Source organism: Curcuma longa, chromosome 4 (genome assembly GCF_044706935.1).
Source record: "Curcuma longa cultivar G26 ecotype Majalengka, Jawa Barat chromosome 4, ITB_CL_G26_1.1, whole genome shotgun sequence".
Classification (NCBI taxonomy): Eukaryota; Viridiplantae; Streptophyta; class Magnoliopsida; order Zingiberales; family Zingiberaceae; genus Curcuma; species Curcuma longa.
Window position 1 is genome coordinate 7743773 of NC_133864.1, and position 23130 is coordinate 7766902.

A 23130-nucleotide genomic window follows, 5' to 3' on the forward strand; every position below is an offset into this window, starting at 1 on the left:
TTAAATTGATCTACGAAGATTAAGAGCTTAATCTTCTTTACAAATCCTCCGGTTTTTTTTTAAACCGGAGTCGTTGACTAATTCGTACGATATCAAACGTTGACGGCGTTCGTGTTCGAGGAGGAGGTTAGAAAAAAAAAAAACAGGGAAAATCCTTGAGATCTATCCATTTCTCTCGTCGATCCATCGCAGCATCGAACCAAAGCTTCGATCTTTTTGCTTCAGATTCGAGTTCTTCATCGCCATCTCAAAATTTTCTACTCGAATTATGAAGAACAGCGCATACTCTGTCCTTCCAATTTCTTCCTCAGTCGAGCTCCAATCCGGATCCCTAAATCGACCACAGCAGCCTCCAAAGAAGGATCTTTTGGAGGAGGAGTTCGCTGACGACCTTCCCCTCATCGGCGCAGGAGATGGTTTCCCCGCCACAGCCGCTGCTGGATCCGACATTCCCGGTGCTGTCTTCAACCTCGCCACCTCGGTGATCGGCGCCGGGATAATGGCCCTCCCGGCCGCCATGAAGGTCCTCGGCCTCCTCCCCGGTTTCCTATCCATCGTCCTCATGGGCGTCCTCTCCGAGATCAGCATTGAGCTCCTCATCCGCTTCGCTGTCCTTCGCAAGTCGCCTTCGTACGGGGACATCGTCCTCTCCGCCCTCGGTCGCCCTTTCAAGATCGTGTCCGAGATCTGCATCATCGTCAACAACGCCGGCGTCCTCGTCGTCTATTTGATCATTATTGGGGACGTGATGTCGGGCTCCGCCAAGCACGTCGGCGTCCTCGACCAGTTGTTCGGAAATGTCGATTGGGATCAACGGAAACTGGTCATCCTGGTGGTCCTGCTCGTCTTCTTAGCTCCTCTTTGTGCTTTGGACAAGATCGATTCGCTTAGCCTCACTTCAGCTGCATCCGTTGCTCTTGCTGTCGTTTTCGTGATTGTGTCGTGCATCATTGCGTTGGTTAAGCTCGTTGAAGGCCGGATAAGCACTCCGAGGATGTGGCCGAATTTTCGATCAAAAGCTGCAATTTTGGATCTTCTCGTAGTCGTTCCAATCATGACTAATGCGTATGTTTGCCATTTTAATGTTCAGCCAATCTACAATGAACTCAAGGGAAGAACACCAAAGAAAATGTATATGGTTAGTAGGATTACCACTGTTTTGTGTGTGGTGGTCTATGCTTCAACTGCCATATCAGGGTATCTGTTATTTGGAGATGATACCGAGTCAGATGTGTTGACAAATTTCGATAAGGATCTTGGCATTCAGTTCAGTTCAATCTTAAATTATGTAGTGAGGATTGGATATGTTCTTCATCTAATCCTTGTTTTTCCTGTCATTCACTTTTCACTCAGGCAGACAGTAGATTCTCTTGTGTTCACAACATCATCTCCTGGGAGTAGGAAAAGGATGTTAGCTTTGACGGCGGTTCTACTTATTGTTATTTATCTGGGCTCGACTATGATACCAAGTATCTGGGTAGCTTTCAAGTTCACAGGTGCTACAACAGGGATGTCATTGGGGTTTATATTTCCAGCTCTGATCGCATTGAGATTAGATAAGCAAGAAAAGAATTTAAAGCTTAGAGAGAAGTACATATCATGGTTGATGTTGGTTTTGGCAGTAGTCGCCGGCATTTTAGGACTTGTTGGAAATATCTATAGCCTGCAGAACTCATCTGATTGATTCATGTTTCATGTCAGCTATACTAACACAAATTTGTATTTGCAAATTGTTCATCAACACCATATTGGTGGATAATTTATATGGTTTATGACCAAAGATTAAAACAGAAATTGTTTTTAGCAGAGAATATGAGTTTTTGTCTTGTGTCTTCTGCCATGCACAGGCTTGATTAGCAGGAGCATAAGTCGTTGTTCGCTAAAGAGAAGATATGCACCACCAGATTTGGTAGAGACAGGTACATATGCAAAATGCAGTAGTGTATATAGATAAGATAATGATTTTCAAGCATTCCATTCATTGAGGAATAAACATACAAACAAAAAATTCAAATTCACTGGCCAACTTGTGCGGAATTTCTAGTATTTTTCTTGTCAGAGCATTAGCGAGAGCAATCTATTTGTAGATGGAATCATCTTTTAAGTCTTTATATCATGTGTAGCACTTGTAGATTGTGGTTCCATTCTTAGAAGTTCTTGCAGGAATGTCACAAATGACATCTGGTAAATTTTGCAAGGGTTTTTAGTTGTGCTGATTGATCTCGATTCAGCATTAGCCTTGTTGAGTCTGTCTTTCTCCCAAGATTTATGCATAGAGTTATCTACACCTAACATTTACTTTAATCTCATAACTTCGTAGCTCTTCTTTCCCCTGTTGTTAGCATGTGGATCACTATATAGCCAATAATTCTGACATCTAAATCTAGAACTTTGTCCACTTACTTATTACTCTAGATTCTTCGTTGTTGCTTTTTGTTTTTGTTTTCAGTTATGAACTATGTTGCTTGTGGTAGGTCAGCCAAATCAGTAGAAAAAGTTCGTAGTTCGATAACCATACGAGATAGATGGTCATTTGTATCTGAAATGGGAAACATCTATATGACATTAACCATAGCTTTCATACTTCGAAGTTAATGTTTCTGCATTTAGCCTCATATTTGGTTGAATACTTGAATACAACTGTATCTACTTACAAGGTCAAATTAGGATTAGTTGATGGGTTGTTTTGCTCGTTTTAGATTCAAGCATAAGATTTATCATGAACAAGCTTAAGCATCTGTATGACAAAATGAGGATGATATCCTTGTTTCTCTGAAGTGTCTAAGATGTCTATTTACTGCCGTATTTTCCCTGCTATTCTTCTTACCAGTGCCTCTTTGCATCCCTGGTATCAAATCTCCAATTCTGCCCGCGGACCTAACTTAAAACAAAGTAGGCATGCGTTTCCCAAATTATTCGAAAAAACTGAAATGGTTTGCAATTGAAAACAATCATTGTTGGAAAATTGGCAAGTTCATAGTAACCTTGTCTGTTTTGATTATAGATAGATCTCCATTACTAGTGTCGTTCAGCTAGAAAATCATCCTCGACTCGATATGGTTTAGTCATTTACCTTCGAAACTATCCAATCGCTCTGAACTTAAGATTATCTACTGCTGAACCTTTCTGCATCAGTGTTTCAACCTGTTTAACACTGCAATCCATCAGAAGAAATACTGAACCAGAGCAGGACGATGGTGTTTGTACTATACATTGATCTTAAATTATATTTTTCGCTATGCATTCAGCCTTAATTCCTTCTGTCCATTTGCTAATGCCTTTTAAGAGGCAGTTAAGAGTGTTTTTGTCTTTTCGATTCATTTCAGAGTATGCGTTGAGCTTTGATATCTTTTCGCCATTTGTTGAAAGTAGTTTGAGCTTTTGTTTTCCTTTCTGTTTTGTGTTCAAATTCAATTGTCCCGACTTTGATGGGCAGTCGATACCAATAACTTGACAGAGATCTCTAACTGCCGAAGGTGCACCGTCGAAGCCAACATCCTAAGAGGAGATCTTGCCGACCTGAAAGAAGCCCGCGATACAAGAGAGACGATGAAACACCACTGCTGGCTATCGAGTAGCGACCCACCGAATTGGAAACCGACCAATTCATAGCTTTTGGAGCAACTTAAAGAGCTATGATTGTGAGACTTACAAAAGAGGCAAAGTAATCTCTGAGTCTTCCACATCGATATAGATTTCGTGATCTCAATAAGATCACTACTTGGAACACTTCTTCCACCACCTTATTCGGGGAGAGGTTCTTGACTACAATATACAGATCTACATATAAAATGGTTGCTTCTCATGCTCAAGCATGTGTTTGTTTCACGATGATGCTACATAGAATCGCAAGAGGATGTTCGCCTTGACGAGCAAGACAACCTCCGACCGTGTCTCTTATGTGATTTGGCTCTCTCCGGCATCTCCGTCTTTGACCTATTTAGCATCTCCCACATCACTTGCACATCCTCGTATTGACATGTTTGAACTTCATCGTGGAGTTTACTAATCCCGTCATCTACATAGAATTCAACATTCTAAGTTAAAGAAAACATATGACCTAACATATTTAGCTAACAAAAAAAATTGAGGAATTCTTCTTCGGATAAAACTTCGACCAAATGAAGTTGAAGCAATGAAATGGACCTCCATTAATAAAGAAAAAAACACAAATTTATGCTTTTTTTAAAAGAAAAAGAAAAAGAAAGAGTTTATATTATTTATTGGGCAATAAGAAATGCTCCACAATCTGAAAAAGCATGAATAGTGGAGCCAAAAGGAGTGATCGCAATCAAAAGAAGAAAACGACATTCTCTTATTGCAAATTCAAAACTATTCATCAAAATCGATCACAACAAGCAAGAAGCATGGGCTTACTGTGCTCCGGTGGTTTGGACCGGCCGGCGGCTATCGCAATCCATGCCCGCTTCACCGGGCACACGACTCTCTTATTCCACCACGTCATCTTGTTGCGGTTCATCATCTTCTTCTTCTTCCTCCTCCTCCTCTTCTTCTTGCCACTGCGACTGCCTCCTCTTCTCTCCTCTCCTCTCCTCTCTCTCTTCTCAAGTGAATTGCCTCCCCTCCCTTTTCAACGCTGATGTATCAGTGGTGTTTGTTGTATTTATAGGGGCAATTATTAATATTATTAAAAAAAGAAGGTCAAAAATGATACATTCGTAAATTTGGAGAATATTACTAAAATAATGGGAAAGGTGAAAGTCAAATCATTGCGCATCTGTTCACACTTGCCCACGTTTTTAATTTTATTATTATTTATTATTGTACTTTCCTCATTTTAATTTTCTCCTTAAAAAATAGGCAATTTTCATCTAACGCCTTAGAGGCTATCAGTTTTTTTTAAAAATGCCCTCGTGTTTTTTTGGATTGCGAAATTGCACCATAAAATCGGCAAAATACTTTATAGTGGTAAAACTTCTACTTGAAAAAATTATAAAATTATAATGTGGAAGTTTTTAGTTCTAAAAAAATAATGTTGTTTTTTTTTAAAATAAATAAGGCAATGAGGTTTTTATAGAAAGGATTTAGTAAAAATAAATTGAAAGTCTTTTTTTAAGGTAAAAATTAAAAAAGATCTAAAATTTGAGAAAGAGATGAGGAAAGGGGTTAATTTCCTCCCAATAAATCCTTTGGCAAAATTTCTAGAAACCTTAAATTCACTTAAATAATATCTCATATTTTATTTTTATTAAATAATGTGTTTTTTCTTTCTATACATTGACAATATCTTTGTTAAGCAAAAAAAAAAAGAGAGAGTAAATTTATGTATCTATTTTTTTTATTATTTTAAGCTTAAAAAACTTGTTCAAATATGAAAAATAATAAGAGCAAGATATATAACAATAAATTTCTAATTTAAAATCATTATGAGAAAAAAAATCTTTTTTTATTATTTTATGAATCGAAACTTATTGGATGATTAAGAGTAACAAATTATATGTCTAATTACTTTTGAAATTTTCTAGTATTTTTAAAAATGAAGTTTTGACTATTAAAATATTTTTTAAAAAAAAGGAAGAGATTTTTGCTTGCCAATTAAAAAAATAAAATATGGTGTGGTTTTAAGAAAAACTAAAATGGGTGATTGAGCTCTTTAGAAACTTTTGCTACTTCTTATAGAACACCCTTAGAGCTTTGTTATTGCCATTTTACCTCTTCTTTTCTATTAATAAATCACTCTATTATTTTATTATTATCATTTTATCTTCGAGAAATAATCCATGAAAGTGTTAGATAATGACAATAAAAGTAAAATTATAAGAGATATTTTTAGGAGTGTTACATAAAATAATAACAACAAAACTAAAAAATGTATTCAAAATAAAAATAAATTTTCAAGGATAAAAAACATTTTTAATTTCACTTTCTTGAAGCAAACAAAGAAAAGGGTGATTAAGTTCTTAATAAACACAGTTTATTTTACTTAAAAACCTTACATGAGAGCGTAATTCCATCTAATACTTACATCTTGGGATAATTATATCCTAATAAAGCCTAGCAATATATTTCAATTAAATAAGTTTATGTTTAAATCATCTTAGTAAAAAATTACTTACTAATTCATCTAGTTAACTATTTTCACTTTGCACCCCAATTTTGTCAAACTATTACTTCAGCTATATAACACTTATTCTAAATCCATCCCTCTAAGGGTTAAATGGATTAAATTTGAAAACTCCTAAGGGAAAAATGTATATTTTAAAAATCAGGGATGCCAAACTGAATTTTTCCAAAACTTTAGAAGTCGAAGCGAAATTTTCCTCTCTCTCTTGTCTTCTAACATATTAATCTAGGAGGGGACTAATTTGATATCTATCACCAAGATAGATTCAAAAAGTGCTCATGTCAAGACCACGGACAATCAACTTCTACGATCGATCCATCTTTGAAAAGCACTATACTTCATCTAAGTATTAAAATCATAAATCACAAGTCACTCCGTCAAATGATAGTCTGATGCACCTAGAAAACAGTACTTCGTATTATTTTCTATAATTTTTTCTATCAAATAAAATATGTATAGTCCTACTCTCGCACCGGCCACTGGAGACTTTTCCTCTATCTTTGTTAGAGGAATTCGGTGGCCAACCCTAAAATTCCAACAAGTACTCAAATTTAATTGTAATGTAAGTGTAGATTTAAATGCAATTTTATTTAATTATTTTGCCTTAAATTAATTTCCCAAATTACGTTTGACGACAAAAGTGCCGACAGCGGAGAGAGAATCTATCGATGGCGGCGGTCGCTGTCAACATGGTCCAAAAGATCTATTGGCCACCGACACCATGCAATCCACCGGGGAGCGCGACACGTGTCCAATTATGAGCCAGGACGCGGCCGCGATGCCGTTGATTCCTATTTTCTGAGGCCAACGGTCAAAATCTGCTGTCGCACGTCACATGTGCAGCACGTGCCGCATACCATGTCAATCAATATGTGATAGAACAATTTTAAAAAACATGAAAGGGAATAAAATAATGAAAGAGGAGGAAGAAGAAGAAGATTTCAAACAAGTTTTTTTTTCCTTAGAAAATTGACTCAATTTTATTTTATTTTTGTTATTTCGAACACCCTTATTTGTAGGATCTTTGCCATGCTTTTAGAGGACAATGATAGATATAAATGGCCATTTATATGAATTTAATTTTAACTAATTTTAGTGAGTTAATTTTTTCTTTACTTTCTTTATCTTCTTGCATCCTTAATGGTACTAATCGAGTTTATCAACCAAATTGAAAGGGAGAAACATTAGAAAGAAGTAGTAGAGCTATTCGATGAGGAGCTTCGACTTGTTGCAAATAGAGAAACTAACACACATTATAGAGTGAGTAGGTTCCACCAATTTTACACTACCACATTAACTCCTACCAAATTCATGTACGAGCACGACCCACCGACACAAACAAGTGGAATTAGAATTGAGCAGGTCAAGTAGGCCCGGGTGAATTGGACCTAACCTTGGACCTATTTGAACCAGTAGAAGTGGGCTCATTTCCAGCCCATTTAAAAAAGCCCATTTATGTTGCTATCACATGGAGAAGCCCAATTGAATCGATAATGGGCCGTACTAATAAGTAGGTACTTTTCCTCCTCCTCCTCCTCCTTCTTCTTGTTGTTCTCTAAAGAGAAAGTAGTCCAAGTTTCAGAATTCTTTATCCACAAAAGCTAGGCAATCAACTTGGAAACCCTAAACCAGGTCACTTGGGGATGTCAATGATCTCTGCAACTTGCCAAAGTTAAATAAGTCAAGCAGTTTGGACTTCTCATCCACTGTCAGTTTGCTCGCCTTCAATATTGGCTAGCTCATGACTTAAAAAATTAAAACTTTGGGCTCAGATTCTTAATTAAGATCCAAGAAAGAAAACCTGCACCATCTCTTTGCTTCAGCTGCATGCATGTTCTTTCAATACTAGTTATTGTTTTGACTGCAGCAGCCAGTTAATTAATTGATTAGCACATGGAGATCCAAACTAAACTAATGGTTATTTGTTTGGTGCTTCGAGTCTAGCTAACTCTGTCTGCAGCTTGCAGTACTGTTAAATTAATGACAGAATTAGGTCGGATCTAGTCCTTTTTGTTTCTCACTGCAAATTAAAGCTCGTTGGCATTAATTAATTAATTTGTATATATATGTGTGTGAATAGCTAGCATGAGATCGATGCTTAATTTGCAGAGCAATTAACTTGGGTGTGTCAGAAACTGATCAGAGGGTTAGGGTTTAGATTAAATTAAAGATTGGATTAGGGTTGGAGTTGTGGGATCGAGAAGGACAGGGAGAGAGGTGACACGTCGGTTTGCTAATGAGATGGACGACCAGCGAGAGACAGCCCATGCAAGCCTCAGCTCCATTGGTGGAGCTTCTTCCGGGAATTGAACCCATGCATGCGACCGCCGAGGAGGAGCTAGCAACGACTGGGGATCAAGAAGATTATTGAGGGTAATTTGGAGTAGGAGCCGGTGCAAATGAATCAAGCTTGTTTGTGAACTTTCCGAGTCGATTCTAAAAATATTTGATTCATATTTAAAAGTATCGAACTCAAACATTTTTTATAATTTTTTTGAGCCAAATAATTTTTTCAATATATTATTTTATTATTGTTCACAAACTGCTTTTACGAGTCAAATTTAAATTGAACTTTGATTATTTTTACATAATTTTAATTTAAATATGCTTAAATTAATGTATGAATAATAACGAATTCAAATTTAAATTATTTTGAATTAATCGAATCAAGATTCGACCAATTAATCGAATCGAATTTGAGTTCAAATTTTATTTCGAACCGAACTCGAACCAAAATTATTTATATTTTTGAGATTTGAATTCCATTTGAATATCATATATATTTTTCAAACTTGAATTCAAAATATCAATACTCAATTCGATATGATTCATTTGCGCTCCTAATTTGGAGAATGCTAGTTTAGGACAATTTAGGGTTTACACTAACAAAATAACTATTAATAATCGAGTTTGAGATATTGGAGGGTGTTAGTGTAGGACAATTTAGGGTATAGTGAAAGTGTTTAGACCTACAAATAACTACTAATGATTAGGGTATAGTGAAAGTGTTTAGACTACAAATAAGTACTAGTGGTCGAGTTTGAGAGATTGGAGGGTGTTAGTTTAGGGCAATTTAGGGTACAGTAAAAGTGTTTAGATCTACAAATGACTACTAATGATTGAGTTTGAGAGTTTGGAGGGTGTTAGTTTAAGGCAATTTAGGGTACAGTGAAAATGTTTAGACTTGCAAATAACTACTAATTAATGATTGAGTTCGAGAGTTTGGAGAGTGTTATTTTAGGGTAATTTAGGATATAATGAAAGTGTTTAGATCTACAAATAACTACTAATGATCGCGTTTGAGAGATTAGAGTGTTAGTTTCGGGAAATTTAGGGTACATTAAAATTGCTTAGTCCTACAAATAACTACTAATGACCGAGTTTAAGAGTTTAGAGGGTGTTAGTTTAGGGCAATTTAGAGTACAGTGAAAGTGTTTAGAATTACAAATAACTACTAATGACCGAGTTTGGAGGGTGTTATTTTAGAGCAATTTAGGGTATAGTGAAAGCATTTAGACCTATAAATAACTACTAATGATCGAGTTTGACATTAGAGGGTGTTAGTTTAGGTAAATGTAGGGTATATTGAAAGTGCTTAGGCCTACAAATAATTACTAATGTTCGAGTTTGAGAGTTTAGAGGGTGTTAATTTAGGGCAATTTAGGGTATAGTGAAAGTGTTTAGACATACAAATCACTACTAATAATCGAGTTTGAGAGTTTGAAGGGTGTTAGTTTAGGGAAATTTAGGGTAAAATGAAAGTGTTTAGACTTACAAATAACTACTAATGATTGAGTTTGATCGTTTAGAGGGTGTTAGTTTAGGGCAATTTAGGTAGAGTTAAAGTGTTTAGACTTACAAATAACTACTAATGATCTAGTTGGGAGATTGGAGATGTTATTTTAGGGCAACCTATAAATAACTATTAATTATCAAATTTGAGGGTAGTTTAGGGCAATTTAGGATATAATGAAAGTATTTAGATCTATTTTAGTTGGACTAAGAATTGGTTATTACTCGCTACTTCTAACTAGATCAAACGATTGTAAGAGTTCATTTATAGCGCGACAAAAAGGCTTGTAGTTAATACATTTTGTTCTCTTTAACTTGTTTAGGGCAATCAAATACAAATAAAAGTTATGATTTTTTTTTTCTTCTCATTTTACCTTGTTCTACTTCTTATCGTATTAACATCGAGAAACTACAATTAGTCACGACAGAGGAAGGTATTGCTCGGCTTCGTCGAGATTCGAACCCTTATTTTTTTCTGTAAGTCTGCTCCGTCGTAACCAACTCAACTATGCTCTGAGGGCGTATATTTTATTATCATTGCATATAATCGGGTACCCCTTAATGGAAAATAATATAATTTTCAAACTTATAGGCTCGTATTGCAATTCATTTTTTCATCAATTAGATTAAGCTAAAGTACAGGTGGCTTTATGCAAATTTGCATGGTGCCACTACCAGACACACGATTCTGATGAGTTTAATCTGGATCGTTCAGTTATTTATTTTGGGAATATTTTTTTTAATCATTTTTTAAAAAATAAAAATTATATATAGTTCTGTTTGTAGAAGTGGAACAGAGTCATCTCTTGCTGCTCTCTCAACCTCGCCGGCGGACATGATCAACGGCAAAGACATCTACGACGTGCTGGCGGCGGTTGTTCCGCTGTACGTGGCCATGATCTTGGCCTACGGCTCCGTCCGGTGGTGGAACATCTTCACCCCCAACCAGTGCTCCGGCATCAACCGGTTCGTCGCCGTCTTCGCCGTCCCCCTGCTGTCCTTCCACTTCATCTCCGTCAACAACATCTACGCCATGAACTTCCACTTCATCGCTGCCGACTCCCTGCAGAAGCTCGTCATCCTCCTGGCCCTCTTCCTCTGGCACAACCTCCTCCCGCGCCGCTTCCTCCGCCCTGGATCCTCTGGCGGCGCTGGTAATGGCAGCAGCCTCGACTGGAGCATCACCCTCTTCTCCCTCGCCACTCTACCCAACACCCTCGTCATGGGCATCCCCCTCCTCAGCGCCATGTACGGCGAGTTCTCCGGCGGCCTCATGGTTCAGATCGTGGTGATGCAGAGCGTGGTGTGGTACACGCTCATGCTCTTCCTCTTCGAGTACCGCGGCGCGAAGGCGCTCATCGCAGAGCAGTTTCCGGCCGACATCGCCGGATCCATCACCTCCTTCCGCGTCGACTCCGACGTGATTTCGCTGAACGGCCGGGAGCCGCTGCAGACCGACACCGAGATCGGCCCCGACGGGAAGCTCCACGTCGTCGTCCGCCGCTCGAGTTCTTCCATCGTCGCCGCGCGCTCCGCCGCCGCCGCGGCGTCGTCGCAGAACAACTACAACAACAGGTCCGGAGCGTCCGCCGGCATGACGCCGCGCGCCTCCAACCTCACCGGCGTCGAGATCTACTCGCTGCAGTCGTCGCGTGAGCCCACGCCGCGCGCCTCCAGTTTCAACCAGACCGACTTCTACGCCATGTTCTCCAGCAAGGTCACCAGCCCGCGGGCAGCCGGCGCCGCTGTCCCCGTCCCCGAGGACGACAATCAAAAGCCCGGAGGCGGGAAGCACAACAGGAGCGGGAGCCGGAGCGGCGACTTCTTCAACTCCACCGCCGCGTACCCTGTTCCCAACCCCGTCCTCGCCGGAATCACCAACAACAGTACCATCGGAGCCGCCGGCGGAAAAAGGAACAACCAAGAAAGCGGCACCGCTACGCCCCACAACGCCAGCAACAACAAAGAGCTCCACATGTTCGTCTGGAGCTCCAGCGCTTCCCCCGGATCGGAGGCGAATCTAAGGAACGCCGTGAACAGAGCAGCCTCCGGCGGCATCATGGACCCTTCCAAAATCGCCGCCCGCTTCCAAGAAATCCCAACTCCCAAAGGTACACCAATCGCCACCTCTCTTCTTCGCCGTTCGTCTCATAAATCCACCCTCCGCGATCAGGCGACGTGGACGTAGAAGACGGCCTGAAGAGCGGCAAGTTCCCAGCGAACGGATCACCGTACGTGGCGGCGCCGAAGAAGGTGGCGGCGGAGCCTGGGCTGGTGGAGGGCGACCACCGGATGCCGCCTGCGAGCGTGATGACGAGGCTCATCCTCATCATGGTGTGGCGGAAGCTGATCAGGAACCCCAACACCTACTCCAGCCTCCTCGGCCTCATCTGGTCGCTCGTCTCCTTCAGGTCATCGATCAACTCAACGCGATTCATAATCCATCCACTAAATCTCCAGCGATCTCATGATCGACTAAAAATTCAGGTGGAACATCGAGATGCCGACGATAATCAAGGGATCGATATCGATCCTTTCGGACGCAGGATTGGGAATGGCCATGTTCAGTTTAGGTAAAAGATTCATTTTTGCTGAAGAACTAATTAAAAAGTTTTTTATATTAATTTTTTTTTTTTTAAAAATCAGGATTGTTCATGGCATTGCAACCGAAGATCATTGCGTGCGGGAATGCGGTGGCGGCGTTCTCGATGGCGGTGAGGTTCCTGACGGGACCGGCGGTGATCGCAGCCGCCGCCATCGCCGTCGGGCTCCGCGGAGTTCTTCTCCACGTCGCCATCGTGCAGGTACGAATTATTTGTTTCGTTTTTACAATAACATTTTAAATAAAAAAATTACAATAAATTAGTTTTCATTTAATAAAAAAAATGGGTTTTTAATTATTTTTTTTTCCTTTTTTGGTAATTATATTTCAGGCAGCTCTTCCTCAAGGCATTGTTCCATTTGTATTTGCCAAGGAGTACAATTGCCATGCCGACATCCTTAGCACTGCGTAAGCAATTAATAATATAATTAATTAAATTTTGTTTTCATTAATAAAATATTTTTTAATTACAATATTAATATTTCTTAATTACTTTGGCATTCAGGGTTATCTTTGGCATGCTAATTGCCCTCCCCATCACCATCCTCTACTACGTTCTTCTCGGAGTATAGAGCTTAATTAGCTTCGGGAGAGGAAGGGAAGTGACAGTGATTAATTGATTAATTAATTAAGGTAGTCCTAATTAATTAATTTGGTTAGGATTTAATTCGCTCAATTACTAGTGTGAGAGCTGATGCATGTGAGGAGTATTAGAATATATATAAATATATAAACCTTGTTTTTTTTAATTAATCATGAGAGTTTTTTATTAATTATTTTGGGATGTGTGAGTGCATGAATTGACCGACTCAAGATTGCTCTTTTGTGTCACAACTGATTATAAAATTAATATTATTATTATTATTATTATTATTATTAATTATTATTATTATTATTATTATTATTAATTTATTATTATTATTTCAGCAATTTATCAAAGGGTGCAGCGGATTTAAAAAATTTCTAAATTAGGTATAGAATGATTAAAAAATGTGTTGATTTACAATGGCATTCTCATTTACCTCTTCTATCAATATTAACTTTTTCCATATCGATTTCAAAATATGTCATATTCAAAAGATTAAATATAAAAATTATTTATATAATTTGAATGTATGTATCCTTAATATATTTCTCTATTCGTGGAAAGTAAATCTCTCATAATCTTTCTCTCATCTATCGATTTATACAATTTGAATCAGATTTGACATTGATTTACCTTTTTCAAACTCTAATATTTCATGTGATTATAAATTTATAAAAATCTAAATAGTTTAGATCTATCAGGATTTATATGTTATAATAGCATTGTTTTATGATTAAAAAAATAAAAGGGTGATGATTATTAAAATCAATAAAATTTTGGTTTTTTTATATATATATATATATATATATATATATATATATACGAAAAATGAATACTTATTTGGGTAATATGCCAAAAGGTGCCCCTTTTTTGTGGATTGTCCGAAACAAAGGTCTCATTTTTATCTTTCACCAAAAGAGCCCATCGAACAAGACAATGCAAAGGATTTGGACACCTTTAGGGGGGCCCTTTAGATGATTTGGACAATTCACATTTGGCCCGAGCTATCTCAATGCTAACACTTTCGCCTTTACTACTCGAAAACAATTGTTGACATTGGTAGAAGAATTCAATGCTCACCTTGTATCTAGACATGCATGTTTACTTGCTCCCTTTTTTTTCTTCCTTTTCTACTTTATCCCTCTCGATTGGTCTCTAAGTCTATGGACGGTCAAAATGGTCCTTTATTGAAAACCTTGCCTAGTCATTTTAGACACAAATGTTGTCCTCTAATTTAACTTTACTTGTAACAATCTACAATCATAATTTAACTCTACATGTTTTCTTCTCACCTGAGAGGGGACCATTAACCAGATCGGGTGAGTGAGCATTATCATTTTTTTTGTTAAAACAATACAAGGATGATTGAGGAGAAATCGTCTCGTGTCAACTTGAAATCACATCCTCCAATTCAATCGATGATGGGTTACCCTAAATATAATACAACAATCGAAAGTCATTCTCATCCTATTGAAACAATGAGACCATCAACCAGATGGGGTTAGATTAGATTGACTATTGACTATTGAGCATCTTTTTTCAATTGAACCAGACCAAATCTTGTTCGGCCAGCTCGGCTCAATTGAAAATTAAACCGTTGGGGCGTGTGTCAAGGGTCTACAATGACTTTAATTAGTTACTCTTCCTCTCTTTATATATTTTCTCTTCCAATTCCAAAGCTTTGACTTGTCCACAATTACATCAGCAAAATCTTGAGTCACTGCATGCCGGCGAACAACCCGTCGGACACCTCGCCGGAGAGGGCGGCAGAGGCTTAATTATACTCTTATCTCTATAAAGAATTATAATGCAAATCTCATGAAATAATTTATTTATGCATGCTCCTCAATGGTCAGTGATTTAGTATAGCTTTCATTTACGTCGTAACTTTGGAGTAATTCTACACATTGCTTATTGATTTGTTTTAAACTATTGTGTCTAGTGATGGTTTCCCTATTGTAGATAATTATTGTGTTTGGTTGTAGTTTGTCTAGGTTACCATCATAAGTGTTATGATGAAACTAAAAGATCTTATCATACCAAGCTGAATCTGAAACCATATGATAAAAGAAAACAGATTACCAAAACATAACACTCAGTACGGTTTTGTTGTGCATGACACTGAAAAGATGGTGACCTGGATGCAAACCAAGCTAGATCCAAGTATTATTGATATTCAGCCTGCGACTTTTCTAGTATAGTAGGTTGGAGCAAGAGGAACCTCCTTAGGCCGACCTAAAACACGAGTATGTCTGTGCCAGACTGCTTCCTTCGGCGACTGCTTCGCCGGACAGTAGTTCAGGTTTGGCAGCTTGACATTGTCCGAGTTCAGTTTTAAGTTAGCCAATTTGTCTACTAAATTTGAATTCCCTTTGGCATCATCTCCATCAATAACTCCTGGCATAAAAAGGAAGAGTTAAAAAAGCAAGAAATTTTAATTGATGTAATTATAACGGAGCGCCATCAAATTGTTATTAATGACTATACTGATCATATGACTTAGTTTCATGCGATCAAAATAATTTGCTAAATGTGTTCAGTGTAGGAAAAAAGGTACCATGGTTGCCTCTGAAACTTGACTGCTGTTTATATGGTTCGACACCTTTATAAGGGATCTTTTCCTGATGATTCATTTGTAGTTTTCTTTGAACACCTGAAATTTTTTAAAAATATTAGTAAAAGCTAAGCAAATTAGAACAAGTACCGCAATAAATTACAGGAAAAAAAAATAATCACCTGTCTTTGACAAGCCATTTGTATTAGCTAATGAATAGTTTCTTGCCAGCCTTGTACTGGACAAACCTCCAACAGAGTGTTCTATAAAACTCTTTGAGACCAAAGCACTTTTCATGACAGCTAAATCGTACAAAGATTCCAAATTAATTGTGATACGAAGTAACAATAGAAGGACAAGAGGTTCACGGAGAGAAAGTAAACCTGATGAAGGTGTTTTCTGCAGCCCCACTGATTTCAACAGAGGAGATGGTGGAATGTAAAAACAAGGCTGTTAAGTTGCCAAATAAGACGAGCATAACAAATCATATCACTTGTCCAGTTTATAGTGTTCTAAATAAATCAGATCAGATGAGACCGCTATCCGACACGATACCTTGAAGAAAGAATGTTGAAGAACTTTCATTGGTGTGGGTCTTTTTCTTGCATCCCAAGAACAAAGTGCCTGCAAAACAAAAGTGAAAAATCTAAAACCTAATGAAAAAACAAAAGATCTTATATCTTGGGCCCATGGTGATAAGATCAAACTAATCCATTGTGACTTACTGATATAAGGTCGACCGCATCCTTGCTGGCTGTAGGAATTAGGAAAGAAAGAGGGACGCCAGCAAACTGGGGCAATGAGGAGAAGAAATGTCAAAGCATTTTAGTCTTCAGAAGCATAAATGAGAAATCAATGTTACTGAAGTAGAAATTGAGGAGCAAAGGTAGCACCACAGGCAAATCTTTGTCAAGTCTAGAGATAAAAATTGCTAGATAAAATAAAATAATAGAGTTGTCAAACGGACCAACTGATGGCGAGGCAAACCAATCCATCAGAAACTTGTCATATGGTGGGGCAGAGCGGCCCATCAACTTGGAGGATTGAGAAATCTCCAGTCCAATCCAACTCAAGACGGGTTGCAAGTTAGACGAGCCAACCCACAAGTTTGTCAAAAAATAAAAAAGTATAAAAAATATTTAAAATTTTAAATTTGAATTACAATTTAAACGGGTCAAGTTGAAATTTTTAAATTTATATTGCAGTTTAGACGGGTTAAGCCCACTAGTCCATTGAGTTTTTTACTTTAATTTCAAATTTTAAAAGGAAAAAAATAAAATTTCTCAATTAGCGGGCCAACCCAAGCTCGCCACGAGTCGACCTACACTGGTGACGGGCCTAGGCAGGTCGGCCCACTTGAACCCATCTTAAAATGGGTTGATAAAATTTCAACTCAACTCGCTTAAATTGTTTGGCAGGGCGAGCCAACCCGACGGGCCCAATCCAAATTGACGGCTCTATAAAAAATGCTTACGGTATGTAGAAAAGTCATGTTGCTCTCACATGCGCAACTCAATAATAGCAGATAAAAAATTAATTCAGATAATTATGTCATCAAGAAAGGCATTTGGAGACTGAAAAAAATATCACAAAGCAATATACAACACCTGTGGAAACTGATATTTCTTAGCTTCTGCAAACCGTAATCCTTCAGGCCATGAGTAACTATTGGGAGATCCAATAACACTGCAAATCTTGCATATCTGATCTGCCTCACTGAAAAATATAATTCAAATAAGCTAAGCAGTATAAAAGGATATGTGGCGATAATAAAAAATGTACAAAGGTACATTATATATACCAAATCACTTAACCTCAATAAAAAAGTAAATTAAATAACAGAATTTCAGTCATATAACAAAATAATAATAATTCACTGCACAAATTGATATGTTCAACAAAGGCCATTAGCACTAGTACATAGAATACAATTTAAGAATGGTATTTACCCTATTCTTTCAGAAAGAACATGCGTAACAATTTGATAAGTACCTCGAACCAGGAAATAGGGGATGAAGTGAGAAAAGTTCAGCCATGATAGCTCCCATTGCCCACATATCTGACATTTGAAGGAAAAAAAATCAAGTCTCATATTATCAGCAAAGCTGATTAGATTCATGAGGAATAATCCACTCACCAACTGCAGAATTATAAACAGAAGATTGAAGCAAAAGTTCAGGAGCTCGGTACCTGAGACACGACAAATCCAATCAGTATAAGGGTCACAACATAACATGCAAAGTGTATGTGGGAAATATACTTACCAGCGTGTTGATACATATTCTGTGAATGGTGGCTTAGAATGGATTTCACGAGCAAGGCCAAAATCTGCTATCTTTACAAGGTCTTTGGTCATCAGCAAATTCTCTGAAAAGGGCATGATACAGCTTATCAGAAAACTTCACCAAAACATTATGAACAAGTGCTTGCACAAGCAAAAGGCTGACATTAGAAAAGAGGCAATTAATGGTATTACAAGCAGTGATAAATGTGATTAAAACGTATGCAAAAAAAGGAACGCATTCAACACTTGTTACAACACAATAATTATCCTAGTCAATGAATCGCATGCATAACAATCTTCTTAAAGCCTAAGAACCACAAGTTAAAAAGCAGCAGATATCTTTTAGCATAATTCAGCATTACCACACCAAGTGGAAAAATTACAAACAGGATGATTGGGCAGGAAATTCAGTGTGCCAGATTAAACTATCTAAAGCTTTTTCACATGAGCCAACAGTTTCAGTCCTTGGTAATTGTCAAAAAACTAACAGTGATAAAGTCTGCCTCGAATCATACTAGTAAGAAAGTCTAATGAATCTAGACTATTCCAGCACAGGAAAGCATTAGCAATTACTAAACATAAACCATTTTCAAAATTCTGCAAAGCAAAAATTCTAGCTCTTTTCCTCTTTGTTGAATGAGAACTTTTTGAAGAGCAAGTGAGAAACAGGCCTTGATAATTCATATGGTGTTCTAGCTGCCAAGAGTCTATGCATCTTTTGGATGGAAGGAACCAAAAGTCAAAAACGAATATTTTACGAGATAAATTAATTTCTCTCCTTGGTCCTAAAATGAACTTGGAGTAGGGTACTAGCCAAGCAGGAAATCTAGACAATGTGAACAAGACACTCCATGAAAAGGTTGAACAGTTTACAAAAGATAGTACAGGCACCATCTGATGAAATGTAAATTTTTTCATATCAGCTACAGCAGCTCACTGCTAGAAAGTACCCTAAAAAGAAATTTAAAAGGCCAAAAGCACATGAACAGGTTGATACATTTACAACACGGGTTGGCAAATTAAGAAATAATAATTATGTTTCAAAAACTTGGCTTAAATGCCCTAAAATATGTTGGTTTTTTTTATATTTGTAACTGTTTATCCTGGAGACACTCCTACTGTATCCCTTTTTTTAAAAAAGACAACTGTTTATCTTCAGAGCAAATGTTTGAGGGAGAGGAGGGAGCAGTACCAGGCTTAAGGTCACGATGAAAATAACCATGTTGGTGCATGTAAGACAGTGCTTGGAAGATCTGAAAGCACCAAGTCCGAATTTCACCTTCTGAAAAGGATCTACCCGTTTCTTTCATAAGCTGATAGAGATTGCATTCCTGAATAGAGATTAAGTCAATTCAAACTCTAATAAAAACCCCAGAAAGCATAAAAGTATTGAAGAGGCATACCATGTACTCAAAAACTAGGTATAACATATCATTCTCTCTAATAACCTCTTTGAGCTTGACAATGTTGGGATGGTTTAGTCTTCGCAAAGACTGGAAAATTTGCATCTTGATGAGAATAATGAAAAGGGAAATGTTTTTTACTTACTTCAATGTAACATTCTAAACTACCTTCACTTCCTGGAGATTCAAGCACTCCTCCCATGAGTAATACTTCCGTTTCAGCTTCTTAATAGCAACCTGTAAATGCTAATAGTCAGAACAAACCATTCTTCCTATGGAATTTGGATTATAAAACATAAATCACACAAAAGCTTCACTACGTTATAAATACTAGGGATGCAGAGATGCAGGTCAAAGAAAAAACAAGATAATGTGGCATAGCATTTGGATCTGTAGTTAAGATATCAACAAAAACATCACATTTGCAGGAGAGACAAATGCCCCCAGAAAGTAATATCCAGAATCCAGCTGCTTAATACTGGAGCAGTAATAGGTAATTCAAAGTAAATATAGAAGCCTATTAGTTCTTAGGAAACACACCACTTCACCACTTTGCTTGCTTATTGCTCGCCAAACATTTCCAAAAGTGCCATCTCCAACTTCCTTGACTACCTTGTACCTGCACGATAAGGAAATTCAACTAATACAAACTGAGTATAATTTACTCATCATAGCAATTGTAATTCAATACTCACCTTTCCATCCTTGACTGATTATGTACTCCCTGTTGTCCTAGAAAAGAGAAAGATGCCTATGATCAAATTTTGCGACCAAAGGCATGTTCAAACCCCAAGTTGCAATCTCAAGGAAGTAAGTTTCCCATACAATATTGGAGAAAGAAAATAGGTTGTCGGAACTGCATCAGCCAACAAACTGGAGAAGTGCACCAAAACTTCTGGCAGTAAATAATAAATTTATTGCTTGTTTATTGATTCCAGTTTTGATAGAAGACACTCAAATCATAAGGGAACTGAAACAAAGAAACCAACTGCTGAAGAGCTAGTGCAAGACACCTAAAATAACAAGGCAGATGTTTAGAGATTGATGGTTTAGTTACACTTATTAAGTTCTGAAAGAGAAGAAACAATATCATTTCATGCCTAAACCATACTAACCATATTATCAGGTTCTAAAAGTAGAAGTGACAAAATCAAAGTTAATGTCTAAACCATACCAGCTGTATTATTCTTTTGCAGTACGTTCATGAGATTCACATAGGCTCCAATCAAGACGAGTACTGGCTATATAAGCCAAAGGAAAATGTCAGTTTTATTGACAGCAAAAGTTAACCGCACACACAAAGGCAAGAATTCCACCCATACGGCAGCGACATAGAAAATAAGTCAACTTCACTGCATAGCTGCCTCTGGAGACTGTAGATACCAAGATAACTTCTAGGTGCAATTGACAAAAGAAATGACCATAAAATATCCATGAACAGAAAGTCGCCGATCAATAACTCCATCAAGAAACAAGGCTCGGAACTTGAAGTAGCTCAACCAATAGCACATTTCCGCCATGTATCAGATATAACTGTCAGACAAGAAAACAAGTAACCTAGCAAAGAAAAAGGCAAGAAAATGTTACAAGCATAAATATCAGAGATCTGGCTAAAAAAATCGTGTAAGAAGATAAAGTAATGTCAATTGTTGAATGCAGGAGTACAGTTCCATCGATGTGTTTGTAATGTCAAATGCATTAACGCACCTTTAAAATACAGTTCCAAATACCATTGTTTTAACAAAGTCTCTTCATAAAACTTATCTAGTGAGGGGAGGGCCTACACTGCATCTAGTTATGGCCGCATAAGATTATGCAATAGAGCTTGTCAAAATCCAAATCATAGCATTATGAAGTTATTTAGACACAACCATTTTGGGTTAGCTACAAATATTTCATCCAGCAGTGACCTTCATGCAAGGTTATAACATTGGCAATATTTACTTCTCTAAGATGTCATATCTAAACAGGTTAATATTGTCTCAACAAATTTTATCTCATTTTAGCATGGCCCCATTAATACCTTTTTGATCCAATAAATTTTTCCAAACAGAAACAAAAATGTGTGTATTTTTTTGGAAAACGTCCAAAATCCCTTTTATCGATTGAGTCAATATCGCTTAGGATCATTATTTTAGTTGTTTAGTGTGTAAACATAATATTTGTTTGCATACAAAAGCTTTGGTACTAATTTTATATAGTATACAGTAAATTAAAAACTCATGAAGTCGTATTTCCTATAATGATGTTCAACATTATTGTCAGTGTAACTGTGTTCCTTTTTTACATATGGGCAGTAAATAAAATAGCATGTGCAACAATACTGGATATGCATTATGTGGTGGCTCTACTGCAAATATCCATATGTACTTTCAAAACCTTGAGTGATAATGCTTCAATAATAATTATATGTCGTTTTGTTGTTTTACCTTAATTTACAGCGAAAAAAAAACTTAACTATCAGGTTATCTTATAAAATTATGACAATAAAGTGAGTGATTCCTACAAGAGGAGGAGATAGAAACAGCAACGAAGAAGAAAATTTTCTCCAGCCATCCTTTACCTATGTTTCCTCTGGCAAAATGAATAGGAAAGGAAGAAAATGCCTGTGGAAATCTTTTCCCAGTTAAGACCAATTCTTCTGCTCGATTTGGATGGAAAATGCAGCGTTCATAAGCATTGGAGCTCAAACCATCCCAAAAAAAATCAAAATTTATTTCCAAATATAGATTTTATTTATACTTTTAAATACTTTTAACAAATAAATTTTTGAAATTATGTTTCTCTATTTGTTTCCCTTCATGGACTGGGTCAAAAAAGGAGCATGCTCTTCTCTTTCCTTCCTCCAAGGAAACCAAAACTGGAAAATATCTCCCTATGCTCTTCCTTCTTTTCTTTCCAGGTTGTTTCCTTCCCTCTCACAAAATCAGGCCTAAGGTTGAGCTTAAGATTAAATTTACGTTCTCCTTTAGACAAACAAATTTCTAGATTTACATCAGGGCTATGATAGCAAAATCAATGCTAAAAAAAACTAGCACATCTGACTTGCTATCTAACTGATGAAAAACCTAAATGCAATAGTTGGCCATGAATTTGAAAACAGGAAATTAATAGGGCTATATTTTTGCAATCGTAAAAACATGCATCCACAAGACCAGATGCCCAACCTTGACGGCATATGCGGTTCGATACCTTAGACCGAGACACCAAGTCAAGGAAGCACAACAATCCCTCAGATCCACTAAATTCTTCTAAAGATAGAAACCTAACCCCACGCCGAACGAGATATCATATCAAACACCCAATAAGCATAAGACCCCATAACTAGATCGGAATCCTAGGGTTTGAATCCACCATGAGCGGCGCAACGAATCAAATCGAGAAGATGAGAACAAGATCTGAGCTAAAAAAAAAGAACAAGAAAACGAAGGATACCTAGCGGCCTTCCAGCCGACCCTTCGTCGCCTCGGGCCGTGATCGAAGACCGGAGAGAAAGAACGAAGGAGCCGAATCCGAGGAATAAATAGAAGAGACCAGAGGAGCGGGCGGAGAAAGACAACAAGCGGTCTAATTTATGGCCACGCTCCGCATAAGTTGCTCCGCGGGATTTGTTCCGATTTAAACGGTTCCTTGTTGTCAATTTTGTTTATTTTTCCTTAAAAATAGAACAAACTTCCTTTATTTTTTAAATCGCCAAAATTCATCATCTTTATTTATTTATTTATTAAAAGGCGAATAATTTTATTGAACCATTCACGTTAAATCATCCAAATTTTTTAATATAAATATAAGACCTTCTAGTAAAAACACACTTTGTAATTTAT

The 23130-nt window shown here is 37.4% G+C and overlaps 4 protein-coding genes across 7 annotated transcripts; 2 read left to right on the plus strand and 2 right to left on the minus strand.

Moving 5' to 3' along the window:
* The first annotated feature begins 119 nt into the window (after positions 1–119).
* On the plus strand, positions 120–1803 carry LOC141827747 (amino acid transporter AVT6E). The gene is made up of 2 exons (XM_074715065.1): positions 120–126; positions 226–1803. Exon 2 carries the CDS (start codon positions 269–271, stop codon positions 1682–1684), a length of 1416 nt encoding a protein of 471 aa, XP_074571166.1. The 5' UTR covers positions 120–126; positions 226–268; the 3' UTR covers positions 1685–1803.
* Positions 1804–3747: 1944 nt separating this feature from the next.
* LOC141827749 (uncharacterized) lies at positions 3748–4491 on the minus strand. Its single transcript, XM_074715066.1, has 2 exons — positions 4378–4491; positions 3748–4018 (listed from the first exon to the last, which is right to left on the minus strand). The coding sequence occupies exons 1-2, from the start codon at positions 4481–4483 to the stop codon at positions 3837–3839; spliced, it is 288 nt and encodes a 95-aa protein (XP_074571167.1). The 5' UTR covers positions 4484–4491; the 3' UTR covers positions 3748–3836.
* Positions 4492–10712: 6221 nt separating this feature from the next.
* Positions 10713–13051, plus strand: LOC141826575 (auxin efflux carrier component 2-like). Its single transcript, XM_074713833.1, has 6 exons — positions 10713–11988; positions 12051–12288; positions 12365–12450; positions 12524–12681; positions 12811–12887; positions 12985–13051. The coding sequence occupies exons 1-6, from the start codon at positions 10713–10715 to the stop codon at positions 13049–13051; spliced, it is 1902 nt and encodes a 633-aa protein (XP_074569934.1).
* Positions 13052–15110: 2059 nt separating this feature from the next.
* On the minus strand, positions 15111–22836 carry LOC141826764 (cyclin-dependent kinase F-4-like). Of its 4 annotated transcripts, none has more exons than XM_074714062.1 (18): positions 22742–22836; positions 20623–20863; positions 20481–20547; positions 20002–20319; positions 19847–19925; positions 19475–19543; positions 19307–19396; positions 19096–19234; positions 17884–17986; positions 17757–17809; positions 17612–17678; positions 17227–17335; positions 16345–16410; positions 16175–16243; positions 16003–16069; positions 15802–15921; positions 15623–15718; positions 15111–15462 (listed from the first exon to the last, which is right to left on the minus strand). In XM_074714062.1, exons 4-18 carry the CDS (start codon positions 20007–20009, stop codon positions 15242–15244), a joined length of 1356 nt encoding a protein of 451 aa, XP_074570163.1. In that variant the 5' UTR covers positions 20010–20319; positions 20481–20547; positions 20623–20863; positions 22742–22836; the 3' UTR covers positions 15111–15241. The 4 variants fall into 4 exon arrangements, with proteins under 4 accessions (XP_074570163.1, XP_074570165.1, XP_074570162.1 ...); XM_074714064.1 differs by having other exon boundaries at positions 20002–20038; positions 20132–20319; positions 20481–20863; XM_074714061.1 differs by having other exon boundaries at positions 20481–20863.
* Between the last annotated feature and the right edge of the window lie 294 nt (positions 22837–23130).